Source organism: Schistocerca piceifrons, chromosome X (assembly GCF_021461385.2).
Source record: "Schistocerca piceifrons isolate TAMUIC-IGC-003096 chromosome X, iqSchPice1.1, whole genome shotgun sequence".
NCBI classification, from domain to species: domain Eukaryota; kingdom Metazoa; phylum Arthropoda; class Insecta; order Orthoptera; family Acrididae; genus Schistocerca; species Schistocerca piceifrons.
Window position 1 is genome coordinate 798,049,985 of NC_060149.1, and position 22,860 is coordinate 798,072,844.

The 22,860-nt window shown below is 44.0% G+C and overlaps 1 protein-coding gene across 1 annotated transcript in view; it reads left to right on the forward strand.

Moving 5' to 3' along the window:
- Positions 1-22,860, forward strand: part of LOC124721523 (rapamycin-insensitive companion of mTOR) — a 277,266-nt gene that overhangs the window by 190,906 nt on the left and 63,500 nt on the right. The window contains exon 21 of the mRNA XM_047246541.1: positions 9,086-9,201. Coding sequence (XP_047102497.1) covers positions 9,086-9,201 — 116 coding nt within the window. The remainder of the gene's footprint in view (positions 1-9,085; positions 9,202-22,860) is intronic.

A 22,860-nucleotide genomic window follows, 5' to 3' on the forward strand; every position in this document is an offset into this window, starting at 1 on the left:
ACTACTGTAATTTCGAAAGTTTGTCTGCCTGAAAATTTACTATTGTCCCAAGCATATTGCAACAAACGGTGTATTTCTATCGCTGCTCGTTTAGTTTTTATTGCCGTTTCAAATATACCGGTCATTTTTGAAACACCCTGTATGTGCCTCTGCTTTTATCTTCACCCTCTCTGTCATATTGCATTGATGAGGTTGTGCAAGGTGTATCCAACATGATTACCAATGATGTGGGAACTGCTATTCCCCTTTCAACAGGCCCTTCCATTGCCAGCTGGTGTGATGGTTGACCAAAGACATTGCAGGAGCTTTCCAGGATTGCTGAAGAGGCCTGCTACATTTCAAGTTATGTCCTTCACAGAAAAACCTTATCACATTTAAGCAACTTTGTGCTAAGGCTCGCTATCGTACAAAATGCTGTAAGAAGGAATGCTGGGGGCACAATGTTTCCCCCTGGGAATGTATGCCTCTTCCTCTTCCAAGTTGTGGGCAAGCTACTTAGTCTTCCAGCTGCCAGTGATCAACAACTATTCCAGGTCATGTCTTTCAGAATGGTCTTTGTACTGATGCACTGGTTCTTGCTGAACATGTTGCAACCCACTTCGTGACTGCATTGGTATCCTACCTTTCTATGAGAGAAACGATAAGTTAAAGACATTTCCCTATGTTTCACCCATTGCCAAGCCGAATCGTATAATGAACCTTTCACTGGCTAGGAATTGCTTCAGGCTCTTTTCTCATCTCACAATACAGCCCCAGGTCCTGATCCAACATGTGAATGTTAGCTAAAGGCTACACCTACTTAAGGTTTTGAGTCATATTTGGGTGGAAGATGTCTTTCCTCCACAATGGCAAGATAGTATCATCTTCTCAATCCCCAAACCAGGCAGAAACAACCAATTATCCTTACCAGCATGCCCTGCAAAATGCTTGAAAGTATGGTTGCCTGCAAATTCTGTTGGGTTCTCAAGTCCCAGGGTCTTTTATCCCCCTAAAGTGTTGCTTCAGTAAGATATGGGCAAGCAGTTCTCTGCAGGAGGTGCACACAATGTAGGCAGCTAGTTTGTTGCCAAACCTTTATTAACAATCGAACATGAATGTAGAGCAGTGCATATGCAGCAGGCAGACAGTAGATGGCAGGCAAAGCTGTGCCAGGCAGGTGAGCCTAGCTAGACTATCTGGGCAGTGAACACAGAACTGCAGGGTGGACAGTGGTGGCAGGCAATGGCCATTGCTGTGCTGCCAGGAACTTTTACCTTGGCCTGGACCATGGGGGTGGCAGCAGGTGCCGGGGGCCCCGCACTCAGGCAGTCAGATGGCAGTCACTGCTTCACAGCTTGGAGACATCAAACGTTTCTGCGTCATAAATACAGCAACGAGTGGCACAAGCTATGTGTCATAGTAGTGCCCAGCAGTGCTGATCACAATGGACTGGACCTCGGACTGGAATTTAAATCCCGTGGCCCAGCCATGTTTGTGCATTTCCTGGAAACTTCCGTAGTGGAGGCCAATGACTGGAGTTCGGCTGGTGTTAATGCGTCAATTGGTCAAACTCCGAAGCGTCCTGAAGGCTGTACCACTCCCAGGTTGTAGGCATGTGAGTGCAACGATACTGACGTGTTGGCGTCTGCTGAATTGCAGTACTGGCAGGGGTGATGTCCAGCAAGCAGACCTGATTTACTGTTTTGCGCTACTTTTCATGCTGCTAGAGCTTTTGGCCACTACACCTAATCAGTGTGATTTTGAGGGGGGCTGATCCACAACCAACCATCTGGTTAGGTTGGAAACAGCAATCCGACAGGATTTTTCTAAACACCGACACCTCATTGCATTCATCACAATTTACTTACCCTCCATGACTGGGGCTTTCTAGACTTCCTACCAATTTTTATTTATCATTTTTTATCCCACCTGTTGTTTCAGGTTAGATTTGGTGCTTCACTCAGCTCTCCATAGGTCCAACAAAATGTAACCCCACTCGGCTCTGTACTGAGTGTAACACTCTTCCTCTTCCCCATCAATAGGCTAGTGACCTTGGTTGGGCCAGTGGTCACACTTGCACTGCATGGTGGCGGTTTTAGCATTTGGTATAGTTCCCACTCTGTAGCCTAGGCAAAAATCCAAGTCATGCATTTTTGTGAGCATACCGTGATCCATACTGACCTGAATTCTGCTTGGGTACTCAGCACTTGGATGTTGTTGCACAGCACCTGTTTTGGGCTTGCTTTATGATGATAAGCTGGTTTGGCAGTCCCATCTTCTTCAGCCAAAGGCTACCTTCATGGGAAAAGCTTAAATCTCTCTGCTTCCGTGCCCACACCTCCTGAGATACAGATCGTGCTACTCTTATCCATATTTACTGGGCCTTGGCCTCGTCCCAACTCGAGTGGTTGCCAGGTTTATTGGTGCGGTCGCACCTTCAGCTTTGAAATTATGGGGCCCACTTCATTACCATGACATGTGACTGGCCACTGGTGCTTTCAGGATTAGTCCCATAGACAGTCTCCTTGCCAAATCGTGGATCTTCCATCTTTAGTTCCAGTGGTACGAACTCTTGGTCTCCTGTACAACTGCCACTCGACATTTCCCTGATCATCCAACATATCCCATTCTTTCTGTATATGAGGGGCATCAACCTCCTGATACCCACACTCTGGTAGGGGTACCAGTTGGAATGCACGTCACAGCCTTCTGCCTGGATTTCTGCCTCTCCTCTCTGGAATGCACTCGTGTATTTTCTCACTCACTCTCACTTGGTTGGTGCCCAGTCCACAAATTAGGACTGATCCATTTTGAAGTCCTAAAGTCTCAGTCGCCCCCATGACCTGTTGGCATGTGTTGTGTTGAGCTCTTCACAAGTTTCAGAATACTACCATCTTTTACACTCTTGATTCCAAAATCGCGAATAGGACAGGATGTGCTTTTACATCTCCTGCTCAGGAACAGCATTTGTTGCCAGGAGCAGTGTTTCTTTTTTTTTTCCAGAGTAGCAGATAACCATTAGTAGAGCTGTCCGTTTTATTAAACAGGCCTCTATTGACAGCATTTTGGTATGTAGTGACTCGGTGATCAGTCTCCAGGCCATTGACCAAAATCACCCTGTAAGCTTTGTTATTCATGACCTTCTCACTGACCTTGGTCATACAGCATGCTCTGGTGTCTTTCTCTGGGTCACAAGTCGTGGATATTGCAGGGAAAGAACTGACTGACAATTTGGCTAGAGGAGCAATTTCCCCTCCATTCACTGTGACAGTCCCAGGTGTGGATTTGTGGGTACAAATATGACCTGTGGTCACTTGGAGATGGAATGGTATCAGGTGGGCTACTGCCTCCTTTAATAAACTCTGCACTGCCACGGAGACCACTGCTGCATGGTGCTCTTCCTTCTGTTCCTCCTGGAAGAAATCCACCACCCTTTGTCACCTACACATCTGTCATACCAGACTAACCCATAATTTATTTTATGTAATGAGCCACCCCAGCATTGTAGTTCGTGGAGCCTTAAAAGCAGTAAGTCATATCCTGGAGGAATGGTCCCTCCTTCTGGCCTTCCATGCTAAGCATGGCATTATGAATTCTTTGCCTCTAATATCGGCAGACTATTAATGGATGGTTGAAGTGGTTGGATGTTTCCTCCATGAAAGTGGTTTTTATTCTTGGATATAAGGTTTTAAGCTACCTTTGGGGCAAGAGTGCGGCTGTTGTAGTCAGGGTGTCCTCCACTGCATGCTAGATTTGGGGACCCCCTACGCTACCTCCTTGACCAGCTCACTCTTTCATCCTTCCCTTACCCCTGTTTCAATTGCTTTTAGCTATGGTTTGCTGTGGGTGTTCTTTAACGCCTTGACTATAGTGGATCAGGTGTGGTTTGGCTGTGGGTGGAGCGACTCCCATCACATGCAAAGCCCTGGGTATGCACACATGATGCCTTACCTGTCTCTCTCCTCTTGTTTTTATAATTGACCACCCATTATGTTTTTAAGCTGCTCACTTGTACTGTTCTCAATCTGACAACTGGAAGGCATTCTTTGCGCTGCAACTGTCTTTGCCCTTCTTAGGGATGGCAGGGATCGAATGTGGGCTATGATTTCTGTTGCCTTGGATGAGTCCAGGGAGATCCTTTGTCTGCTCTGAGCTAATACCGGCCCTTAATTTATTTCTAGGCCCTGGCATCAGTGCTGCATTCAGTGCCTCGGTTTTACCGGTTCTATGTACCTTCGTCATTGGAACACACTTGTGGTGCATTTCAATAATTATGGATGAACTACCACTGCATCAAGGCACTGATGACCTTGCTGTTCAGTCGTAGCCTGCAATGAACCAATCAGCCATCCATCATAATTGTTGTCATCAACACTGTTACCATTATATGGAATGCTAGTTTCACCTAACCAATGAGAGACAAGAAAAGACAGACGGTATTTCTATACACAAGCATCAGTGACATCTATAATCTTGGTTGTACAAATATTTGGCTGTTTGTTGTGACTATGTTATGATTTTTGAGGTGGAGGTTAGGGTTGGACCTAATACCAGTGCTTAAATTGCTGCAATGGAATTGGGCATCAATAAAATTTATAATCTGGGTTGTCACAAATATTTCGCTGTTTCTTCTGAATATTTTGCAATTTCCAAGGGTGTGGTTGTGGTGGATCCTAAGAACATATTGGACTTAGCATCTGTATTGATGTGAGAATGTGACAAATTTGATGATATTATTTCATCTCTTGCTTCCAAACATTTCATCTGTGCACTGCTGTCTCATTAGCTGCATAGATCGAGCAGCTAACACACTCCCGTTTATTGCCATCATACCTCCCGGCAAGTATTGACAACATTGCTGCACGAAACAAGTAAGTACGCCACTAGCCCCCATCTAGACTTTTACTGTCTGCCGCAGAGGTATATAATATTGTTGAGTATTAGTGCAATTTTAAAATCAATTCAATTCCAACAACAAGTGGATTCAAGCAAACTACAGTAAAAATGTGCTAAACATTAGCAAAAAGCCAAGGTATGCGGTATACATTCCCAGGGTTGGCAGCATGGCAAAATTTGCTGCCCTTTTGCAACTCCCATCCCAGCATTCATCCTTCTTCTCAGCCAAGCTGGTGTCACTGTTCCCCTTACAATGCTTCAGAATTCTTCAAAATAAATCTGCATGTGACACAAATTGTCGTAGCTTCATCTTTAAATGTAAGACGACCCCTATATTCATCTATTACACAATGTAAAACCATACACCTCGACAGCAGTTGTTTAATCTGTGACTGTAAGATGATTCAGTATTTTTTTAATTACAAATTTGGGGAAAAAAGTTACTTGTTTTAGGGTGATACTGCCAATAGTTAATCAATTAACGATTTGATTTTATGTTTATATTATTTATAAAATAATCTACTTGAAGGACTAAGTTGATGATAACACATATCACAGAGTAAATTTCCTGTAAAGAATCACATACATAAAATTAACTTTGAAATGATTATTCCTTACATTTTCTGAAGTTCAACTACAGTGGACAGAAATTTAGTTGAGCATAAGCAGTTCCACAAAATGATCACCCATAGTCCAGTAGTTGATCATTATGTAATAAATAAAGTCATATGACATTAAATTGGTAATTACGTCTGGGAACTTAACTGTATAATGTTTAACATAAATCATTAACATACTGAACAATTTTTTGTCAGTGGAATAAAACAATAAAACATAGTACACATAACAATAAACTTTACACAAGTCTGTTCAGTTTCATTTCAGTTTTCCAATATCAACAGGATGTTGAAACTTGTAACACAGCCTGCCTCCTGTAGAAGTAATAGAGGGTTCTTGGAAGTATTGCTAAAATTTGTGAAGACTCAACAGTGCTTACATCATCCTCATCAGTTTTAAATAGCATATTTCTTTTGGCTCATCTTTTCAAACCCGTTACCTCAATGTCCTCCTCTGCAGTAATTCTTTGAACAGGGCACACAAATCTATACTTGTTATAATCTTCTGGCCTGGAAACAAGATCAATGCAAAATCTCCTCCTCTGAATGCAGGCTTTCCAGTGTCATGTCTGTTCCCAGTGGTAGCAAGCTATTTATTACTGTCAGTGTCATGTCTGTCCCCAGTGGTAGCAAGCTGTTTATTACTGTCAGTGTCATTTTCTGATGTGTCTTCACTCCTGGATTCTGATGCTGAACTATCTTTTTTACAGGTTTCTTTTTTTGTGGTTTCTTCTCAGCATCTGAAAACGCTTTCCTTACTTTTTTTCTTTCTCATTCATCTGTTTTGTCATTTTACATTGTTCTATTCTAGCTTGTTTGACAGCATCTGTATTGGCTTTTAGGCTCTCTTTTGATTTGTTCCAATCTAGTCGCTGTTTGGATGTTGTTGCATTGGTGTCTACTCTCTCTTCCTTCCAGCTTTGATAGGGGATTCAGTAGGCCAGGTACTATGATCAGAAAAATGTGGACTGAGTCTGTTTTTCTGAGATGATTGGGATGAATGGTGTTTTTTGGAGTGTCTGCTTCAGTGTTGACTGGATGTGAAGAGGGCTCAGGAGGATCTGAACTGGCATTTTCTTTTATTGTATCTTGATCTCATGAATTTTCATTATGACATGTGGATGATTCATCTTCCAAGTCACAAAATGTTTTGTCGTTAATACACACTTGAGGATCTCCTGCTGGATTTTCTGATAAGGGGATGGATTGTTCTGTACTACCTAAATGCAGAGATGACATGTTAGCATCTGTAGTTTTGTTTGTTGAAGGTGATATACATGAATCACGAATTTTATGCCAAACCTGAAACAATTCTTATGCTCCTGGATCGCCTTCCCATCCATTTTTCTCTGCTGCATGGAATTATTCCACTCTACCTCTCTTCATTAAAGATTCAAAATGCAAAAGATGTTCAACATCAAATGATGATGGTTTTAATGCATTACCACATGTTATAATAGGTGCATAATGTTTAGATTTGCTGGACATATGTCTAGCATAGTCCACTGCATCAGGATCATAAGAGAAAAGACCACACTTCATGAAACTGTTTTTCACTGTTTCAGGAGTAGCCTTTTCATTGAAGATAGTCTCAAGCAATGGGACAAATACTGTTTTTGTTACAGCTTTGTTGCCAGTTTTGTGTTTCCAGTTACATACAGCATCTGTCCATCCAGATTTCAGGGGTCGAAATATTGCCTCATCAGCTGGTTGAAGTGCACGAGTCGCCTTTGGATACAGCACAAATTGTATAATCCCATTGTCGGCACAAAACGTATTGACTTTATATGCTGCATGGGATTTGTACCCATTTACCAATAAAATGACAGGAAATGTCTCTCTCTCTCTCTCTCTCTCTCTCTCTCTCTCTCTCTCTCTCTCTCTCTCTCTCCCCCCCTCCCTCCCTCCCTCCCTCCCTCTCTCCAGCCGCAGAAGGAAAATGTTGACAGCATATTCAAAGTAGAGGGCCCCTTTCACCCAACTCTGTTTTGACTTCCCAGTGCCCTATTCACTGTTCAAATTCTCAGATGTGTCCCTCGAAATTTTCTGTAGTGGAAATACAACCATTGGGGGTACAGTGTCTCCAACAGCATTGCAATTCACCTTTACAGTAATGACCTCCTTTTCAATGCCACTTTTGACTTCATACAGACTGTCAAAAGAAATTGGACCCAGCACATTTCTGCTTTTAGGGCATGTTTCATATCCTGTTTCATCTCCATTATAAATTTAAAATGTCCTAATTTTTACCCTGTTGAAGATGCTGATGAAGTTGATTGAGCTGCTGCCTGACATTTTCCTCATTAACAGCTGCTCTAGCAGTATTTATGCTCTCAGTATGCCGTTCTAATACATCAGGGTGACATTTCATGACTTAAACCCTTTTATCACCACGTCTCTCATCTCTGAATAGTATAAGTCTTCCATCTGCCAAAACAATGTCACTCACAGTTTCGTACAGCATCCTTCACTTGATTGGAAATCCTTTTTTAGTGTTGGCATGGATCCAGTTAACCAATAAATTCTCTTCATCCTCTGGCGAAGTTGAACCTGGTCACATCTTATGCTCCATAGGTGCTTTTCCTTTGATTTTATTATTTAGCATATTAAATAGAATACCAAATTCTTTTGCAGCTCTCCTCATAATGACTAATACAGATTTTATCTGTATGTCACAATAATTGTTGGTTGATCATATGTACACCAGCGGTGATTGCCCTGATCAATTACTGGGGGCCATATAAATTTCAAATTTCCATCAGTATGGGTCAGAAGAAAGTAATGCCTACATGGTCCATGGTTAAAAGCAACTTGTTGTGAAAACATTCTAAAAAGTACCAGTAATTGATCAGTATGACCAACTACTGGAAAAAATGCTTTTATGCACTCTGGTAGTTGATGTACCCCATTATACATCAATGAAGCAATATTTCACACTTCCCATGTGATAAATGATACCATCAATCATTCATAATGAGTTATCTCTTAAAATAGTTCATCACATTTCAGTATTTGGTACTTGTATCACTGTAACCTACCTTACAGTTAGTCTTCACGCTCTGACTCAGCACTTTTCAGCACAGCACAAAAGGAAAGATTTTCTCAAAGCTATCAGTTCTCTCCAAATGTTGTAACAATAGAAGATACAGGTTTGCCAATGTAGGTTCTTTATATTCTCCTACATTTTTAAATGTGCCAGTGCCACCAACTCTTAAAATTTAAAGATTAGAATGAAACTGATAAACTACCGGGTGGTGATCAACTACTGACTGGGGCACCATATAATTGGGTAAACATGGTAAATGGGAATATTATATCTCCAGTAAGTTAATATAGACTGCCATTGTGACTCATGTAATATAACAAGAATAGATATTGAAACAATCAATGACTCCCTAAGTTAACTTCTTTATGTAGTTGGTGAAGAAATGATAAATATAACGAAAACTTCATATTTGTGTTGTTAACTTTTATGTCAAGCAGAATTTACACATATGTGACTATAGTCATAATGCTTAACTCAACATTCTGTGTTAATCACAGCATACAACTTATTTTTCCCTTTTCTGATGTGTCAACCTTTTTTGTTACAGTGATCGTGTTCAAAAGCTGAGTCCAATACCCAGTTCCACTTCACTAAATACACTTAAATCAAGCAATCAGCAACGGAGAAATAGCCATATAAGCTACCGAAAGCATTCTACACAAGGTAATTTGACAGTACATTTAGGCTAACTGTTAATACCATCATTGAAGACAATGGTTAGTACATTTTAGTATAGAAATGTTAAAAATACACTGTTGTGCAAAACTTAAGGATGAAAGTAACTTTCGCATGATGTGTCACTACTGTAACATGGTTCAATGAAACTTGTACCATACATAGAAAGAACTGATTAAGTGTAGTACAGAAGGTAATTGAAAGAAATATGCAATTAGACAAACAGAAATTTCACTTTTATTGAAAGACATTAGTTACACCGAAGCCAGTGCAATTTATGATGGTTCCCAGAACTTACAAAAAGTGGGAGTTGGTTCTCAATAGATTGTATGAACACCATGGATGGCAAGCAAGCTCTGCAATGTGCTCTCATGGTGGCCACAAGTTTGGTAAGGAGTTCTTGTGGTAAGGCATTCCATTCCTCCACCAGTGCTGTTGACAACTTCTGAATGGTCATTGGTGCATGTGGACTGGCTGCAGTTCATCTCCCCAAAATATCCCACATGCACTCAGTGGGGTTTACGTCTGGGGAACAGGCAGGCCAGTCTATTCGTTGAATATCTGTTCATTCCAAGAGCTGCTCCATTTACACAGTTCGATGTGTTTGTGCATTGCCATCCATACAAATGAAGTCAGGACAGAACGCGCACCTGGAAAGGTGCATATGGGGAAGAAGTACAGTGTGCCAATAATGTTGACCAGTGTGTGTACTTTGTTCAGTGATTTGGCGGCCAGTACACCCATCCAACTTATTCCTCCCCACATCGTAACAACTGAACCAACGAAACGATCATGTTCAACAATGTTCCTGGCTGCGTTATGCTTTTCCACCTGGTGCCACATTAGGGTATGAAATGCATCTAGATACAGTTAGTAGCTTGCAGTTGTGGCAGACGGTTGCACTCTCCAAACACACTGACATTAGCATTAGCATCAGCATCAGCGGTTGCTGAATGCTACCTGTTGTATTGAATACATTCCAGTGCTTTCCAAAATTTCTGGATAGTGTCTGTCTGATATTTTTGCTAAAAATATCATACTTTCTTAATTTTCATTCCCTTCATGCATTCTGTGATTTAAAATTAAGTTCAGTGAATATTTGTGGGGTGTTTAAATTCCTGGGCTGTAGATTCTGCTACCTGCTCTTCGCCCTCCCTGGTGAATACGGTTGCAACGCAGCCAGTGAACCGTCAATTCAAAGAGGATTATTCCCAGGAAGATTTCTTGCATACCTCGAGGTCGCAGCCATCTGGCTCTTCTGCAAATCGCCAAAAGTCAAAACAATCATCCAAAGGCAAACAGTCTTCCCCCTCTGCGACTCGTCAGCCGTTTTTGACTCATCAGTCCTTTGCAACTGACTGACACCGGGGAAGCTCCATTGATCCTGCTGAGTTGATGGACGAAGATCCTCCACCTGTGGATTCCAGTGGCCATCCTCCCTCAATGGCTCACCCTAAGCGGCCGTCGAGGTGAGTGTTTCTTATTCAGTGTTCCTAAATTTTATGCCTCTTTTACAATGGAATATCCGTGGCCTTCGGTCTAACAGGGCATACCTCCAACTGCTCCTGTGATTGCAGTGTCCACTTGTTTGTCTCCAAGAAACCAAGCTACGTCCTCAAGACCATTTTGCTCTTTTCCATTTTGCTTCGCTCTGGATGGACCTTCTCCTTACGGTGGGGATTCCTGCTCATGGTGGGGTTGTACTGCTTCTACGAGATTATGTTTGTCATCATCCTATCCCCTTGCACACCCACCTGCAAGCAGTTGCTGCCCATGTTTTCCTTCCCGACTTTACCGTTTCCCTCTGCACCATTTATATCCCGTCGTCTTCTGCTATCACTAGAGCGGACCTGTCGCAGCTTGTTACTCAGCTTCCTCCACCCTTCCTGCTACTCAGTGACACCAATGCCCATCATCCTCTGTGGGGCTCGCCTGTCGCCTGCCCAAGAGGTTCTCTTTTGGCGGATCTTCTTAATCATCTTAATCTTGTGTGCCTTAACAACGGCGAAGCCATGTTTCTCTCTGATTCCACGCACACTTATTCCCACTTAGACCTCTTGATATGCTCTGTCCAGCTCGCTCGACGTCTCGAGTGATGTACTCTTTCCGATACTTACCTGAGTGACCGCTTCCCTTGTGTGACTCGCCTGTACAGTCATACCCCGCCACAGCAGCCCACTCATTGGAAATTCTCTCTTGCTGACTGGAGGCTCTGTTCCTCCTTGGCAGTCTTTGATGAACGGCCGTTTCCCAGCTGTGATGATCAGGTCGAGCACCTCGTGGATGTTATTCTCTTGGCTGCTTAATCCTCTATCCCTCGTACTACTACTTCGCCTCATCGGGTCCCGGTCCCATGGTGGACTGTGGAGTGTGGCAATGTGATTCGTACCTGACGATGTGCACTTCGTGTCTTTCACCATCATCCTACATTAACGAATTGCATCCGCTACAAGCTACTATGTGCGCAGTGCCGTTGCACTATCAAGGAATGCAAGAAAGCATGCTGGGTTTCCTTCACCAGCTCGTTCAACAGTTTTAGCCCGTTTACCCCGGCGTGCGCCGGCTTTCTGGGACTCCGCCCATTCCCTGGTCCCTGGTGTGACTGTGGCAGGAAATGTAGTCGACCCTGTAGATGTTTCCGACTCTTTGGGCTGGTACTTTGCAGAGGTTTCAAGCTCCAGCCACTACCATCGTGCCTTCCTTCCTCGGAAACAAGTGGAGGAGGCTCATGCAATCTCTTTCATCTCTTTGAATTGAGGGTGATACAATACTCCTTTTACTATGAGGCTGTGTTCTTTGATTTGGAGAAAGCCTATGATACCTGTTGGCGGACAGGCATTTTACGTACTATGCACATATGGGCCTTCGCATTCGTCTTCTCACTTTCATCCAGGAATTTTTACGGAATAAGTTTTCTGGGTACGTGTGGGTTCCTCCTTATCCCACACCTTTTCACAGGAGAACAGGGTGCCTCAGGGCTGCGTACTGAGTGTTGTCCTCAACCCAATTATGGACTGCCTTCCAGCTGGCATTTGCGGCTCTCTCTCCGTTGACGACTTTGCTATTTATTGCAGCTCCCAGCGGACGTGTCTCCTGCAACGCTGTCTTCAGTGTTGTCTGGACCGTCTCTATTTGTGGAGTGTAACAAATGGTTTCCGCTTTTCTGCTACCAAATCAGTTTGCGTCAACTTCTGGCAGTACAAGGTGTTTCTTCCAGTGTCCTTATGACTCAGCCAAAATACTCTCCCTTTCGTGGGTGCAACGAAGTACTTAGGGCACGCTGCACCCGGTCCCTCAGTGTCCTTCGTGTATTGAGTGGTACCTCTTGGGGAGCTGACCGGACTGTCCTCCTCCACCCCTATCGATCTCTTGTCCACTCCAAGTTGGATTATGGATGCATTGTCTACTCCTCTGCATGGCCATCTATCTTACACTGTCTAAATACAATCCACCATTTGGGGATCCATCTTGCCACTGGTGCCTTCCGTACTAGCCCAGTTGAGAGTCTAAATGCAGAAGCCGGTGAACTACCATGGTCATACCGGCACGACATCCTACTCAGTAGGTATGCATGTCGGCTTTCTTCCCTGCCAGGCCACCCAACCTTTGACCCACGTTTGATGACATTCTTGACTGCCAATACGGGATATACGTTTCTTCTCTGCGACCTCCCGGCATCAACTTTCATCACCTGCTTCAGCAGCTGCAGTTCAGACTTCCTGCCACTTTCCAAATGGGTGAGAGCCCTTCACAACCTTGGCTTCAGGCACCGGTTTGTGTTCATTTTGACCTCAGCTCATTCCCGAAGGATTCAACTCCCGAGCTGACCTATCGCTGCAAATTTCTTGAACTTCGCTCACAACATGCGGATAGTGTATTCTTTTACACGGATTGTTCCAAGTCTGCCCATGGTGTTTGTGTGCTTTTGTCATCAGGGATCTATATCTACATCTGTACTCTGCAAGCCACCTGACGGTGTGTGGTGGAGGGTACCTTGAGTACTTCTATCGGTTCTCCCTTCTAGTCCAGTCTCGTATAGTTTGTTGAAAGAAAGATTGTCTGTATGCCTCTGCGTGGGCTCTAATCTTTCTAGTTTTATCCTCATGGTCTCTTCGCGAGATATATGTAGGAGGGAGCAATATACTGCTTGACTCCTCGGTGCTGGTATGTTCTTGAAATTTCAACAAAAGCCCGTACTGAGCATCTCTCATGCGGAGTCTTGCCCTGGAGTTTATCTATCATCTCAGTAAAGCTTTTGCGATTACTAAATGATCCAGTAACAAAGCACGCTGCTCTCTGTTGGCTCTTCTCTATATCTTCTATCATTACTATCTGGTACGGATCCCGCACTGATGAGCAGTATTCAAGCAGTGGGCGATCACGTGTACTGTAACCTACTTCCTTTGTTTTCGGACTGCATTTCCTTAGGTTTCTTCCAATGAATCTCAGTCTGGCATCTGCTTTATCAATGACTGATTTTATGTGCTCATTCCCTTTAAAATCACTCCTAATGTCTACCCCCAGATAATTTATGGAATTAACTGCTTCCAGTTGCTGACCTGCTATGTTGTAGCTAAATGATAAAGAATCTTTCTTTCTATGTATTCGCAGCACATTACAGTTGTCTACATTAAGATTCAATTGCCATTCCCTGCACCATGCGTCAATTCGTTGCAGATCCTCCTGAATTTCAGTACAATTCATATAGTTTGTGGAAAGAAAGATTGTCTGTATGCCTCTGCATGGGCTCTAATCTTTCTAGTTTTATCCTCTCAATATACGACAGCATCAACTGCAAAAAGCCTCAGTGAACTTCCGATGTTATCCACAAGGTCATTAATATATATTGTGTATAGGAACGGTCCTACGACACTCCCCTGTGACACACCTGAAATCACTCTTACTTCGGAAGACTTCTCTCCTTTGAGAATGACGTGCTGTGTTCTGTTATCTAGGAACTCTTCAATCCAATCACACAATTGGTCTGGTAATCCATATGCTCTTACTTTGTTAATTAAACGACTGTGGGGAACTGTATCAAACGCCTTGCAGAAGTCAAGAAACACAGCATCTACCTGGGAACCCGTGTCTATGGCGAGCTGGGTTTCACACGATTGTCTTTTTTGAAACCCATGCTGATTCCTACAGAGTAGATTTCTAGTCTCCAGAAAAGTCATTATACTCAACATAATACGAGTTCTAAAATTCTACAACTGATCAACGTTAGTGATATAGGTCTATAGTTCTGCACATCTGTTCGACGTCCCTTCTTGAAAACGGAGATGACTTGTGCCCTTTTCCAATCTTTTGGAACACTATGTTCTTCTAGAGACCTACGGTACACCACTGCAAGAAGGAGGGCAAGTTACTTCACGTGTTATGTGTAAGATCAAACTGGTATCCCATCAGGTCCAGAGGCCTTTCCTCTTTTGAGCGATTTTAATTGTTTCTCTATCCCTCTGTCATCTATTTCGATATCTACCATTTTGTCATCTGTGCGAAAATCTAGAGAAGGAACTACAGTGCAGTCTTCCTCTGTGAAACAGCTTTGGAAAATGACATAAGTTTCAATACCAGCTTCTCAACCAGTGCACAATTTTTACCACAGAGCTCTTTGCACTCTATCAGGCTGTTCACTACATCTAGAGGCACCAGCTCACTCGCTGTGTGATCTGCTCTGACTCCCTCAGTGCCCTTCAGAGTCTGGATGATCCATATCCAGTCCACGCCATTGTTCGATGAATCCAGGACTTCCTCCATTTGTTCCTGGATGGGAGAGCTCAAGTGATGTTCATGTGGGTTCCTGGCCATGTTGGTGTGCCTGGGAATGACGCTGCTGATGCTGCAGCCAAGGCCGCAGTCCATCTCGGTCGGCCCGCCTCTTACTCTGTTCCCTTGCAGGATATTCGTAATTCTCTCTCTCGGCGTATCACATCACTTTGGCATGACCATTGGTACTCCTTTCATGGGAACAAACTCAGAGAAGTCAAACCTTTCTAAGGCCGACTGGAGGTTTTACTTTTACTCTGCGACTTCCACAACATATCCCCAATTGTGGCGACCAGGTAGACTACCTTACCAACGTTATTCTTACCGCCGCAAAACGTTTCATTCCTCGCACTTCATCTTCACTTTACCTATTCCAATCCCTCGGTGGACTGAGGTATGCTGCGATGCAATTAGTACTCGGAGACGAGCTGTCTCGCTGTGAGGAAGTAATGTTAGCTCATTTGCGAATAGGGCACTGCCGCTTTAGTCACCGCCACTTGTTGAGTGGCGACCCTGCACCCAGCTGTCCTTTCTGTAGCCAGCCATTAACTATCATACATTTCCTGATCCTCTGCGCCTATTTTAGCCACTTACATCTCAGGGTCGGGCTGCCGCGCGCTTTGCCGGACATTTTAGCGGATGACGTCTTATCTGTGGCTCATGTTTTAAGTTTTTTAAAAAGCAGTAATATCGCAAAAGAGATCTGATTTCTACCTGGTGACTCCGGTGTCTTGTTGACGTCTTTTAGATACTCTTGCGTAACGTCATGACGTTTTAGATTTGTTTTTTCTTCCTTTCTGCATTGGATCTTGAAACGCTCTTTTACTCTCGCGGTCTCAGCATTCTATGGTTCTATACTGGCGTTTATGACCTTTGATGTTTTGTGCCCTAAACCCCCACCCCCCCACCCCCACCAAAAAAAAAAACCCTCCCCCAACGCAGTGCTTTAAGTGGTGGAAGTTCGGCCATATGTCTTCCCGCTGTACTTCCCAGCCAGAGAAACCTAAGTATCAGTAAGAGAAATCCAGAAAGAAGACCCCCCAAGACGAAGGGAATTGCGGTGGCACCTACACCACTGCTGCCTACAAGCTGTGCGTCTGAGGATGAGGTGAAGATTCTGGCGTCTGCTGAAGACTTAGATCTCGCCAGACCCTCAGGCACAATGGATACAGTCTGTTCAGGAAATAAGTCAGTGGCAGCAGGTGGCCCTGAGGCATAGACTACCTCATTGAGTGTTTCATGCCTTCCCAGTCTCACAATCATGTCATCCTCCAGTGGAATTGCAGCAGTTTTTTCCACCACTTGGATGAGCTACGGCAACTTTTAAGCTTTACACCTTCTATCTGCATTGCCCTCCAGGAAAACTGGTTCCTGGCAATGCAGACCCCTGCCCTTCATGGCTACAGACGATATTACAAGAACCATAGTGAATTGTGTTTATCTCCTGTACTCAGTATGTAGTGAACCTGTGCCCCTTCAAACTCCTCTTGAAGCTGTGGCTGTCAGGATACCGGCAACACAGGAAATAACTGTCTGCAATGTAATCTCCCTCCCTGAACATATTGGCTGCACTAATTGATCAACATCCATAACCCCTTGTGGGGTAGCACCATGCTTACTGGCCGTGGCAGAGATGGTGAAAATTTACTGTCCCAACTTGATCTCTGCCTCTTAAATACTGGGGCTGCCACACATTTCAGCATGGCTCATGGCAATTACTCGGACATGGCTCATGGTAGTTACTCGGACATTGATTTATCAATTTGCAGAACAGGAGTCCTCCCATCTATTCACTGGAGAGCACATGATGACCTGTTTGATAGTTACCACTTCCCCATCTTCCTGTCACTCCCCGGCATCATGCCCATGGACGCTTACCGAGATGGGCTTTAAACGGGGCAGACTGGGTAGCCTTCACCTCTGCTGTCATCGTTGAATCTCCCCCACATGGTGCCGTTGATGCTGTAATTGAGCAGGTCACTACAGTGATAATTTCTGTGGCGGAAAACGCGATCCCTCATTCTCTAGGGTGGCCCCAATGAAAGACAGTCCCTTAGTGGTTGCCAGAAGTCGATGAGCCAATTAAAGAGAATCAGCGAGCCCTACAGCAATGCAAGCAGCACCCTTGCCTAGAGCACCTAATACCCTTTCAGCGGCTCTGTGCCCACATTCGCCTGCTTATAAAACAACGGAAACAGGAGTTCTGGGAGAGGTACGTATCAACCATTGGGTGCCATATATCACCTTCCCAAGTCTGCACAAAGATCAGACGTCTTTTTGGGTACCAAACCCCAACAGGAGTCCCTGGAGTTGACATCAATGGCGTGCTCTCTACTGACGCAAACACGATAGCCGAGCACTATGCTTGAGCCTCTGCGTTGGAGAACTACCCCCCAGCCTTTCGCACCCTCAAATGGCAGAAGGAAAGGAAAGTCCTCTTGTTCACTACATGCCACAGTGAACCCTATAGCACCCCATTAACAGAGTGGGAGCTCTGCAGTGCCCTTGCATATTGCCCCAACACAGCTCCTGGGCTGGATTGGATCCACAGTCAGATGAAAAATCTCTCGTCTGACTACAAATGATATCTCCTCCTCATCTTCAACCAGGTCTGGTGCTAAAACCTAGTAAAAATCCACTTGATGTGGATAGCTATCGGCTCATCACCCTCCCCAACTTTCTGCTGGAACGTATGGTGTGTCGGCGGTTGGGTTGGGTCCTGGAGTCACATGACCTACTGGCTCCATGTCAGGGTGGCTTCTGCCAGGGTCACTCTAACAATGATAATCTTGCGTCCCTCGCGTATGCCATCCGAACAGACTTTCCCAGACAGCAACATCTGGTTGCCCTCTTTTTTTGACTTACGTAAAGCATATGACATGACCTGGCAACATCATATCATTGCCACATTGTGTGAGTGGGGTCTTTGGGGCCTGCTTCCGATTTTTATCCAAACTTCCTATCGCTCCGTACTTTCTGTGCCCAAGTTGGTGACTCCCATAGTTCCCCCCGTATTCAGGAAAATGGCATTCTGCAGGGTTCCGTATTGAGTGTATCTCTATTTTTAGTGGCCATCAACAGCCTAGCGGCAGCTGTAGGGCCATCAGTCTCACCTTCTCTGTATGTGGATGACTTCTGCTCCTCCAGTACTGGTGTTGCTGAGCAGTCCCTACAGGGAGCCACTCACAAGGCACAGTTGTGATCTCTAGCCCAGGCTTCCAGTTTTCAGCCACGAAGCCATGTGTCATGCACTTCTGTCGGCGTTGTACCTTTCATCCGGACCCTGAACTTTATCTTAATGATGACCCACTCACTGTCGTGGAGATTCTTAGGACTTGTTTCTGACGCCCGATTGACTTGGCTACCTCACCTTCGTCAGCTTGAACGGGAGAGCTGGCAGCACCTCAATGCTCTCTTCTGCCTGAGCAATACCAACTGGGGTGCAGATTGCTCTACGCTGTTGCAGCTCTACAGAGCCCTTGTTCAATTCTGCCTCCACTATGGGAGTCTGGTTTACAGTTCAGTGGCACCCTCAGCATTGCATTTACTTGACCCAGTGCACCACTGTGGCGCTCGCCTAGCGACAGGAGCTTTTAGAACGAGTCCGGTGTCCAGTCTCCTGGTGGAGGCCAGAGTCCCTCCATTGTGGATCCGACGTGCACAACTGCTCGCCAGTTACGTTGCACAGATTCGTAGTTCTCCTGAGCATCCAAATTATCGTCTCCTTTTCTCTCCCAAGGCAGTTCATCTCCCACATCGGCGGCCCAGGTCAGGGCTCATGATTGCGGTTCGCGTGCGATCCCTTCTCTCAGAACTGGAATCCTTCCCTTTACCACCTCTACTTGAGCTCCATTCACATACACCTCAGCCGAAACTTCGTCTGGACCTTTTGCGTGGCGCTAAGGACTCTGTTAACCCCACTGCTCTACGCTGTCATTTCCTCTCGATTCTTGACGTTTCCCGGGGCTCTGAAGTTGTTTACACTGACGGCTTGATGGCTGATGGTAATGTTGGCTTTGTCTATGTCTACAGAGGCCATATTGAACAGCATTCCTTGCCCGCTGGCCGCAGTGTATTCACTGCAGAGCTTGTGGCCATATCTCGTGCACTCCAGTACATCTTTTCCTGTTCTGGTGAGTCGTTTCTTCTCTGTTCTGACTCCCTGAGCAGCTTACAAGCTATCGATGAGTGCTGCCCATGCCATCCTTTGGTAGTGAACAGTCAGGAGTCCATCTATTCCTTGGAATGGTCTAGTCATTCAGTGGTGTTTATGTGGACCCCAGGACACGTCGGAATCCCAGGCAATGAACTTGCTGACAGGCTGGCCAAATAGGTTACGCAGAAACCGCTCCTGGAGATGGGCATATCTGAAACTGACCTGTGTTCTGTCTTACACCACAAGGTTTTTCGGCTTTGGGAGAGGGAGTGGCATAACAGTATGCACAACAAACTGTGTCATTAAGGAGACTGCGAATGTGTGGAAGTCTTCCCTGTGGGCTTCTCCCAGGGAATTAGTTGTCCTTTGTCTACTCCGCATTGGCCATACATGGCTCACACATGGTTACCTCCTGCATCGCGAGGACCCACCTCAGTTTTGCTGTGGCTCCCAAATGACAGTCGTCCACCTCTTGCTGGATTGCCCACTTTTAGCCACTCTGCAGCGGACTTATAACTTTCCCAGCACCCTACCTTCAGTGTTGGGTGACAATGCCTCAACAGCAGCTTTAGTTTTACGTTTTATTCATGAGGGTGGGTTTTATCATTTGATCTGAGTTTTAGCTCATTTCCTTTGTCTGTCTGTGTCCTCCACCATAGGGCTTTTAGGGTGGAGGTTTTAATGTGTTACAGAATGGCTGGCTTCACCTTTTTTATTCTCATGGTCAGCCAGCCATAGTAATCTGCTTTCTTATTTTTAATCTCCTCTCCCTGCTTCTTGTGTCTCACTGAGGTTTTCTTGTCCTGTTTTGTCCATTGTAGTGTTTGTTGTCCTGTTCTCCTGATTCTTCCTTGTTCCTATTGTTGTGCTGTACATTTTCTTTGTTTTATTCTTTCCCTTGGGTAATTGTACTACTAAGAACAAGGGACTGATGACCTCACAGTTTGGTCCCTTCCTCCCCCCCCTCCCCCCCCCCTTTTAAACCAACCAACCATCTTGCAGAAAGTGTAAGGGGGCCACAAGCACACAAACAAAGTTCGTGTGATTATTGGAGTCAGAGAGGCACATTTTTTAAGTTAGTCAGGTTGTAGACAGACAGTCTTGAAAGAAATTGGAACAAAACGGGACCACAATATACAAAGGATGTTCAAGGAAGACTGGTACCGAATTTTTCTCCATACTTGAATGACTGCTTGCAACTCCTGTCCATGCGCTGTTGAATTACGTACTCTAATGAGTGATGGCAGTTTGTGAGAGTGAACGTGTTTCATAATCAGCTCTATAAACATTGTCATGGGTGATTTTCATGAACAGCATTGTGCTATAAAGTTTTGTGTTCCCTAGAAGAAAAATGCTACCTGAATGTACAATGAACTGAAGAGAGCTTATGTAAGCTCTGAAGTATCTCATCAATCATGTTTCCATTGGTGTCATGCTTTCAAAAATGGCTGGGACGATGCTGAATTGCTGGGAGGAGCAGGTGCACATGTTACTGCTGTAACAGAAACAACGATCAACAGAGCAGGTGAAATTATTTGTGATGACATGTGTCACTGTGAGACAGCTTGCACACATCCTTGGGTTAACAGTTGGAAGAACTCTCACAATTTTAAAAGAATTTTTGCAAATGTCTACAGCTTGTACATGATGGATACTGCGACTGCTTACTCCACAGGAAATGCAGGCTCGTGTCGATGTGTGCCACTATTGGAACAGAATGTCAGGGTGTATACGATCTGGGAGAACTGGTGAAAATCATGGCAATTTTTTCATCTGTGAGAAAACTGGGAAAAACCCGGGAATTTTTCAGAATTACAGAAATTTTTCATTGTTTTAGTTTTCAGTTAAATTTTTGTAGTTTTGACTGGTAAGAACTGATACTCGAGCAAAGAATGTTACTGTATCGTGCTACTGGAGAATAATACTGCAGCAATAAAACATAAAAGAGAGAATAATTAAAAAAAACTGTAGTTGCGTGGGAAATGCGCCATTTACAACAACAAAACACTGTGCATGCACAAGCATCTGCAAACAGCAAAAATATGTCAGAGGTCTTAGGGTAAAGACTACGCAATACTTTGTATCAGTAAACTGCTTTCTATGAGCGTGATATCAAAACTGTTTACATTTGGTTTGTTTGAGCAGTCACCAGTGAGCTCATGCGCATGCACAGTTGACTCATGTAAGAACAGTACCTTCTCCCGCTTCCGGGTACTTGAAGTATGGCTGTTAGCTGTATCGGCAGTAGCAGCAAGCAGCCAGATGCTAACGAGAAAATTTTTCTTACTCTAGATGCCAGTTTCGCACATACACAGAGTTGTCTGAGTTGTAGTGAGGAGTGGGGTAGTCTCCACGTGATTCGTGTTTACATTAAGTGATTTTGCTGTTTCCTCTTTGTTTATAGCTCCCATGTCAAATGAAAACTAAACAGATTTCTGTGGCCGGGAGCTATCAAGTGAATTTAAATCATTCACATGATTACAGAAGGCAAAAATATATTATTAGTTTAAGTTTTATGATTTTATTTTATTTTCACATTTTTGGCAGTCAAGCATTAATCACCTTGCAGAACAATGAACTTATTTTTGTCACTCTGCTAAAGAAATTTGGCTTTTATTAATCTTTTCTGCAGAGGCAGTTAATTTGCGTGAAACAAACAGTTTCATTCCACAATATTGGCTAATCTCAACTGTCCACTAAATTTCAAATGCACATTTTTATCTTCTGGCATGTGTGACATTATGCCATAATAAAGAACCAAACATGAGACAATGTAGTACTGTTACCGTGAGAAAACTGGTTCCCCAAAATCCACTCTGAAAGGCTTAATATCATGTGGCACCTACTTCATTGTGAATCTGGACAAACCAATGTGCACTGCAAGCCTAATTATGTATTTTAGTAGGCTTACAAAATTCCACTGCTCTTGGAGTCTCCTTTGATATCCTGTTTCTTTTATGGCGTAATGTAAGGTCTCTTAATGCTTTATACATACAAACATGCAGGCTTCCTACATCACCGCAGCTGTGCACTCACAATAATGCTTGTTTCCTGGCGTTGTCTGGCATATGCTAAAACAAATCTCTTTCTAACAGTATTGCGAATGTTGTAGCTTACTAATCTTCAAGACGAATATTATATGTGAAAGCTTGGTTTTTCCTGCAGCTACACTATGTATATTACTGTAAACCATTAACTTTTCCTCTTTGTGTGTTCGCACTACTTAACAGTGATCTTGATATTGACTGACTACAACACGTGTCCTATGCTCTGAATCTGCTGTCATCAGCTGGCGAGATCAGTTGGCATGAGGTATGGTTGGCTTACAAAAGGGCAATGCAATCTCGATTTCAATGCTCCAGAAACTAACTTGCTTTTTGGTGGCATTTTAATTCATACTTTCGTAATATGAAAATATGCAGCATATATGTTGCTGCACATCATAGGTCTTTCCAAAATGCAGGATCATTTCCTCCAAATATTGGCTGGTAGGTACCCAACATCAACTGCCATAAGTGCAGGTAATGACTTTTCCCAGGCAACATGGATTCATATCTCAGACCAAACAGTGCATGTGATATTACATTAGGGTGATCATTTCAGAAGACCAATGAGAAGTTTGGCATTGAACAAACAGAACTGAAACAGTCAAAGTTCTGTGGCTCTTGTACATAAACACTAGACTATTGCAAAATGGAGTAGTGTCTTGTCTGCTGACTAGT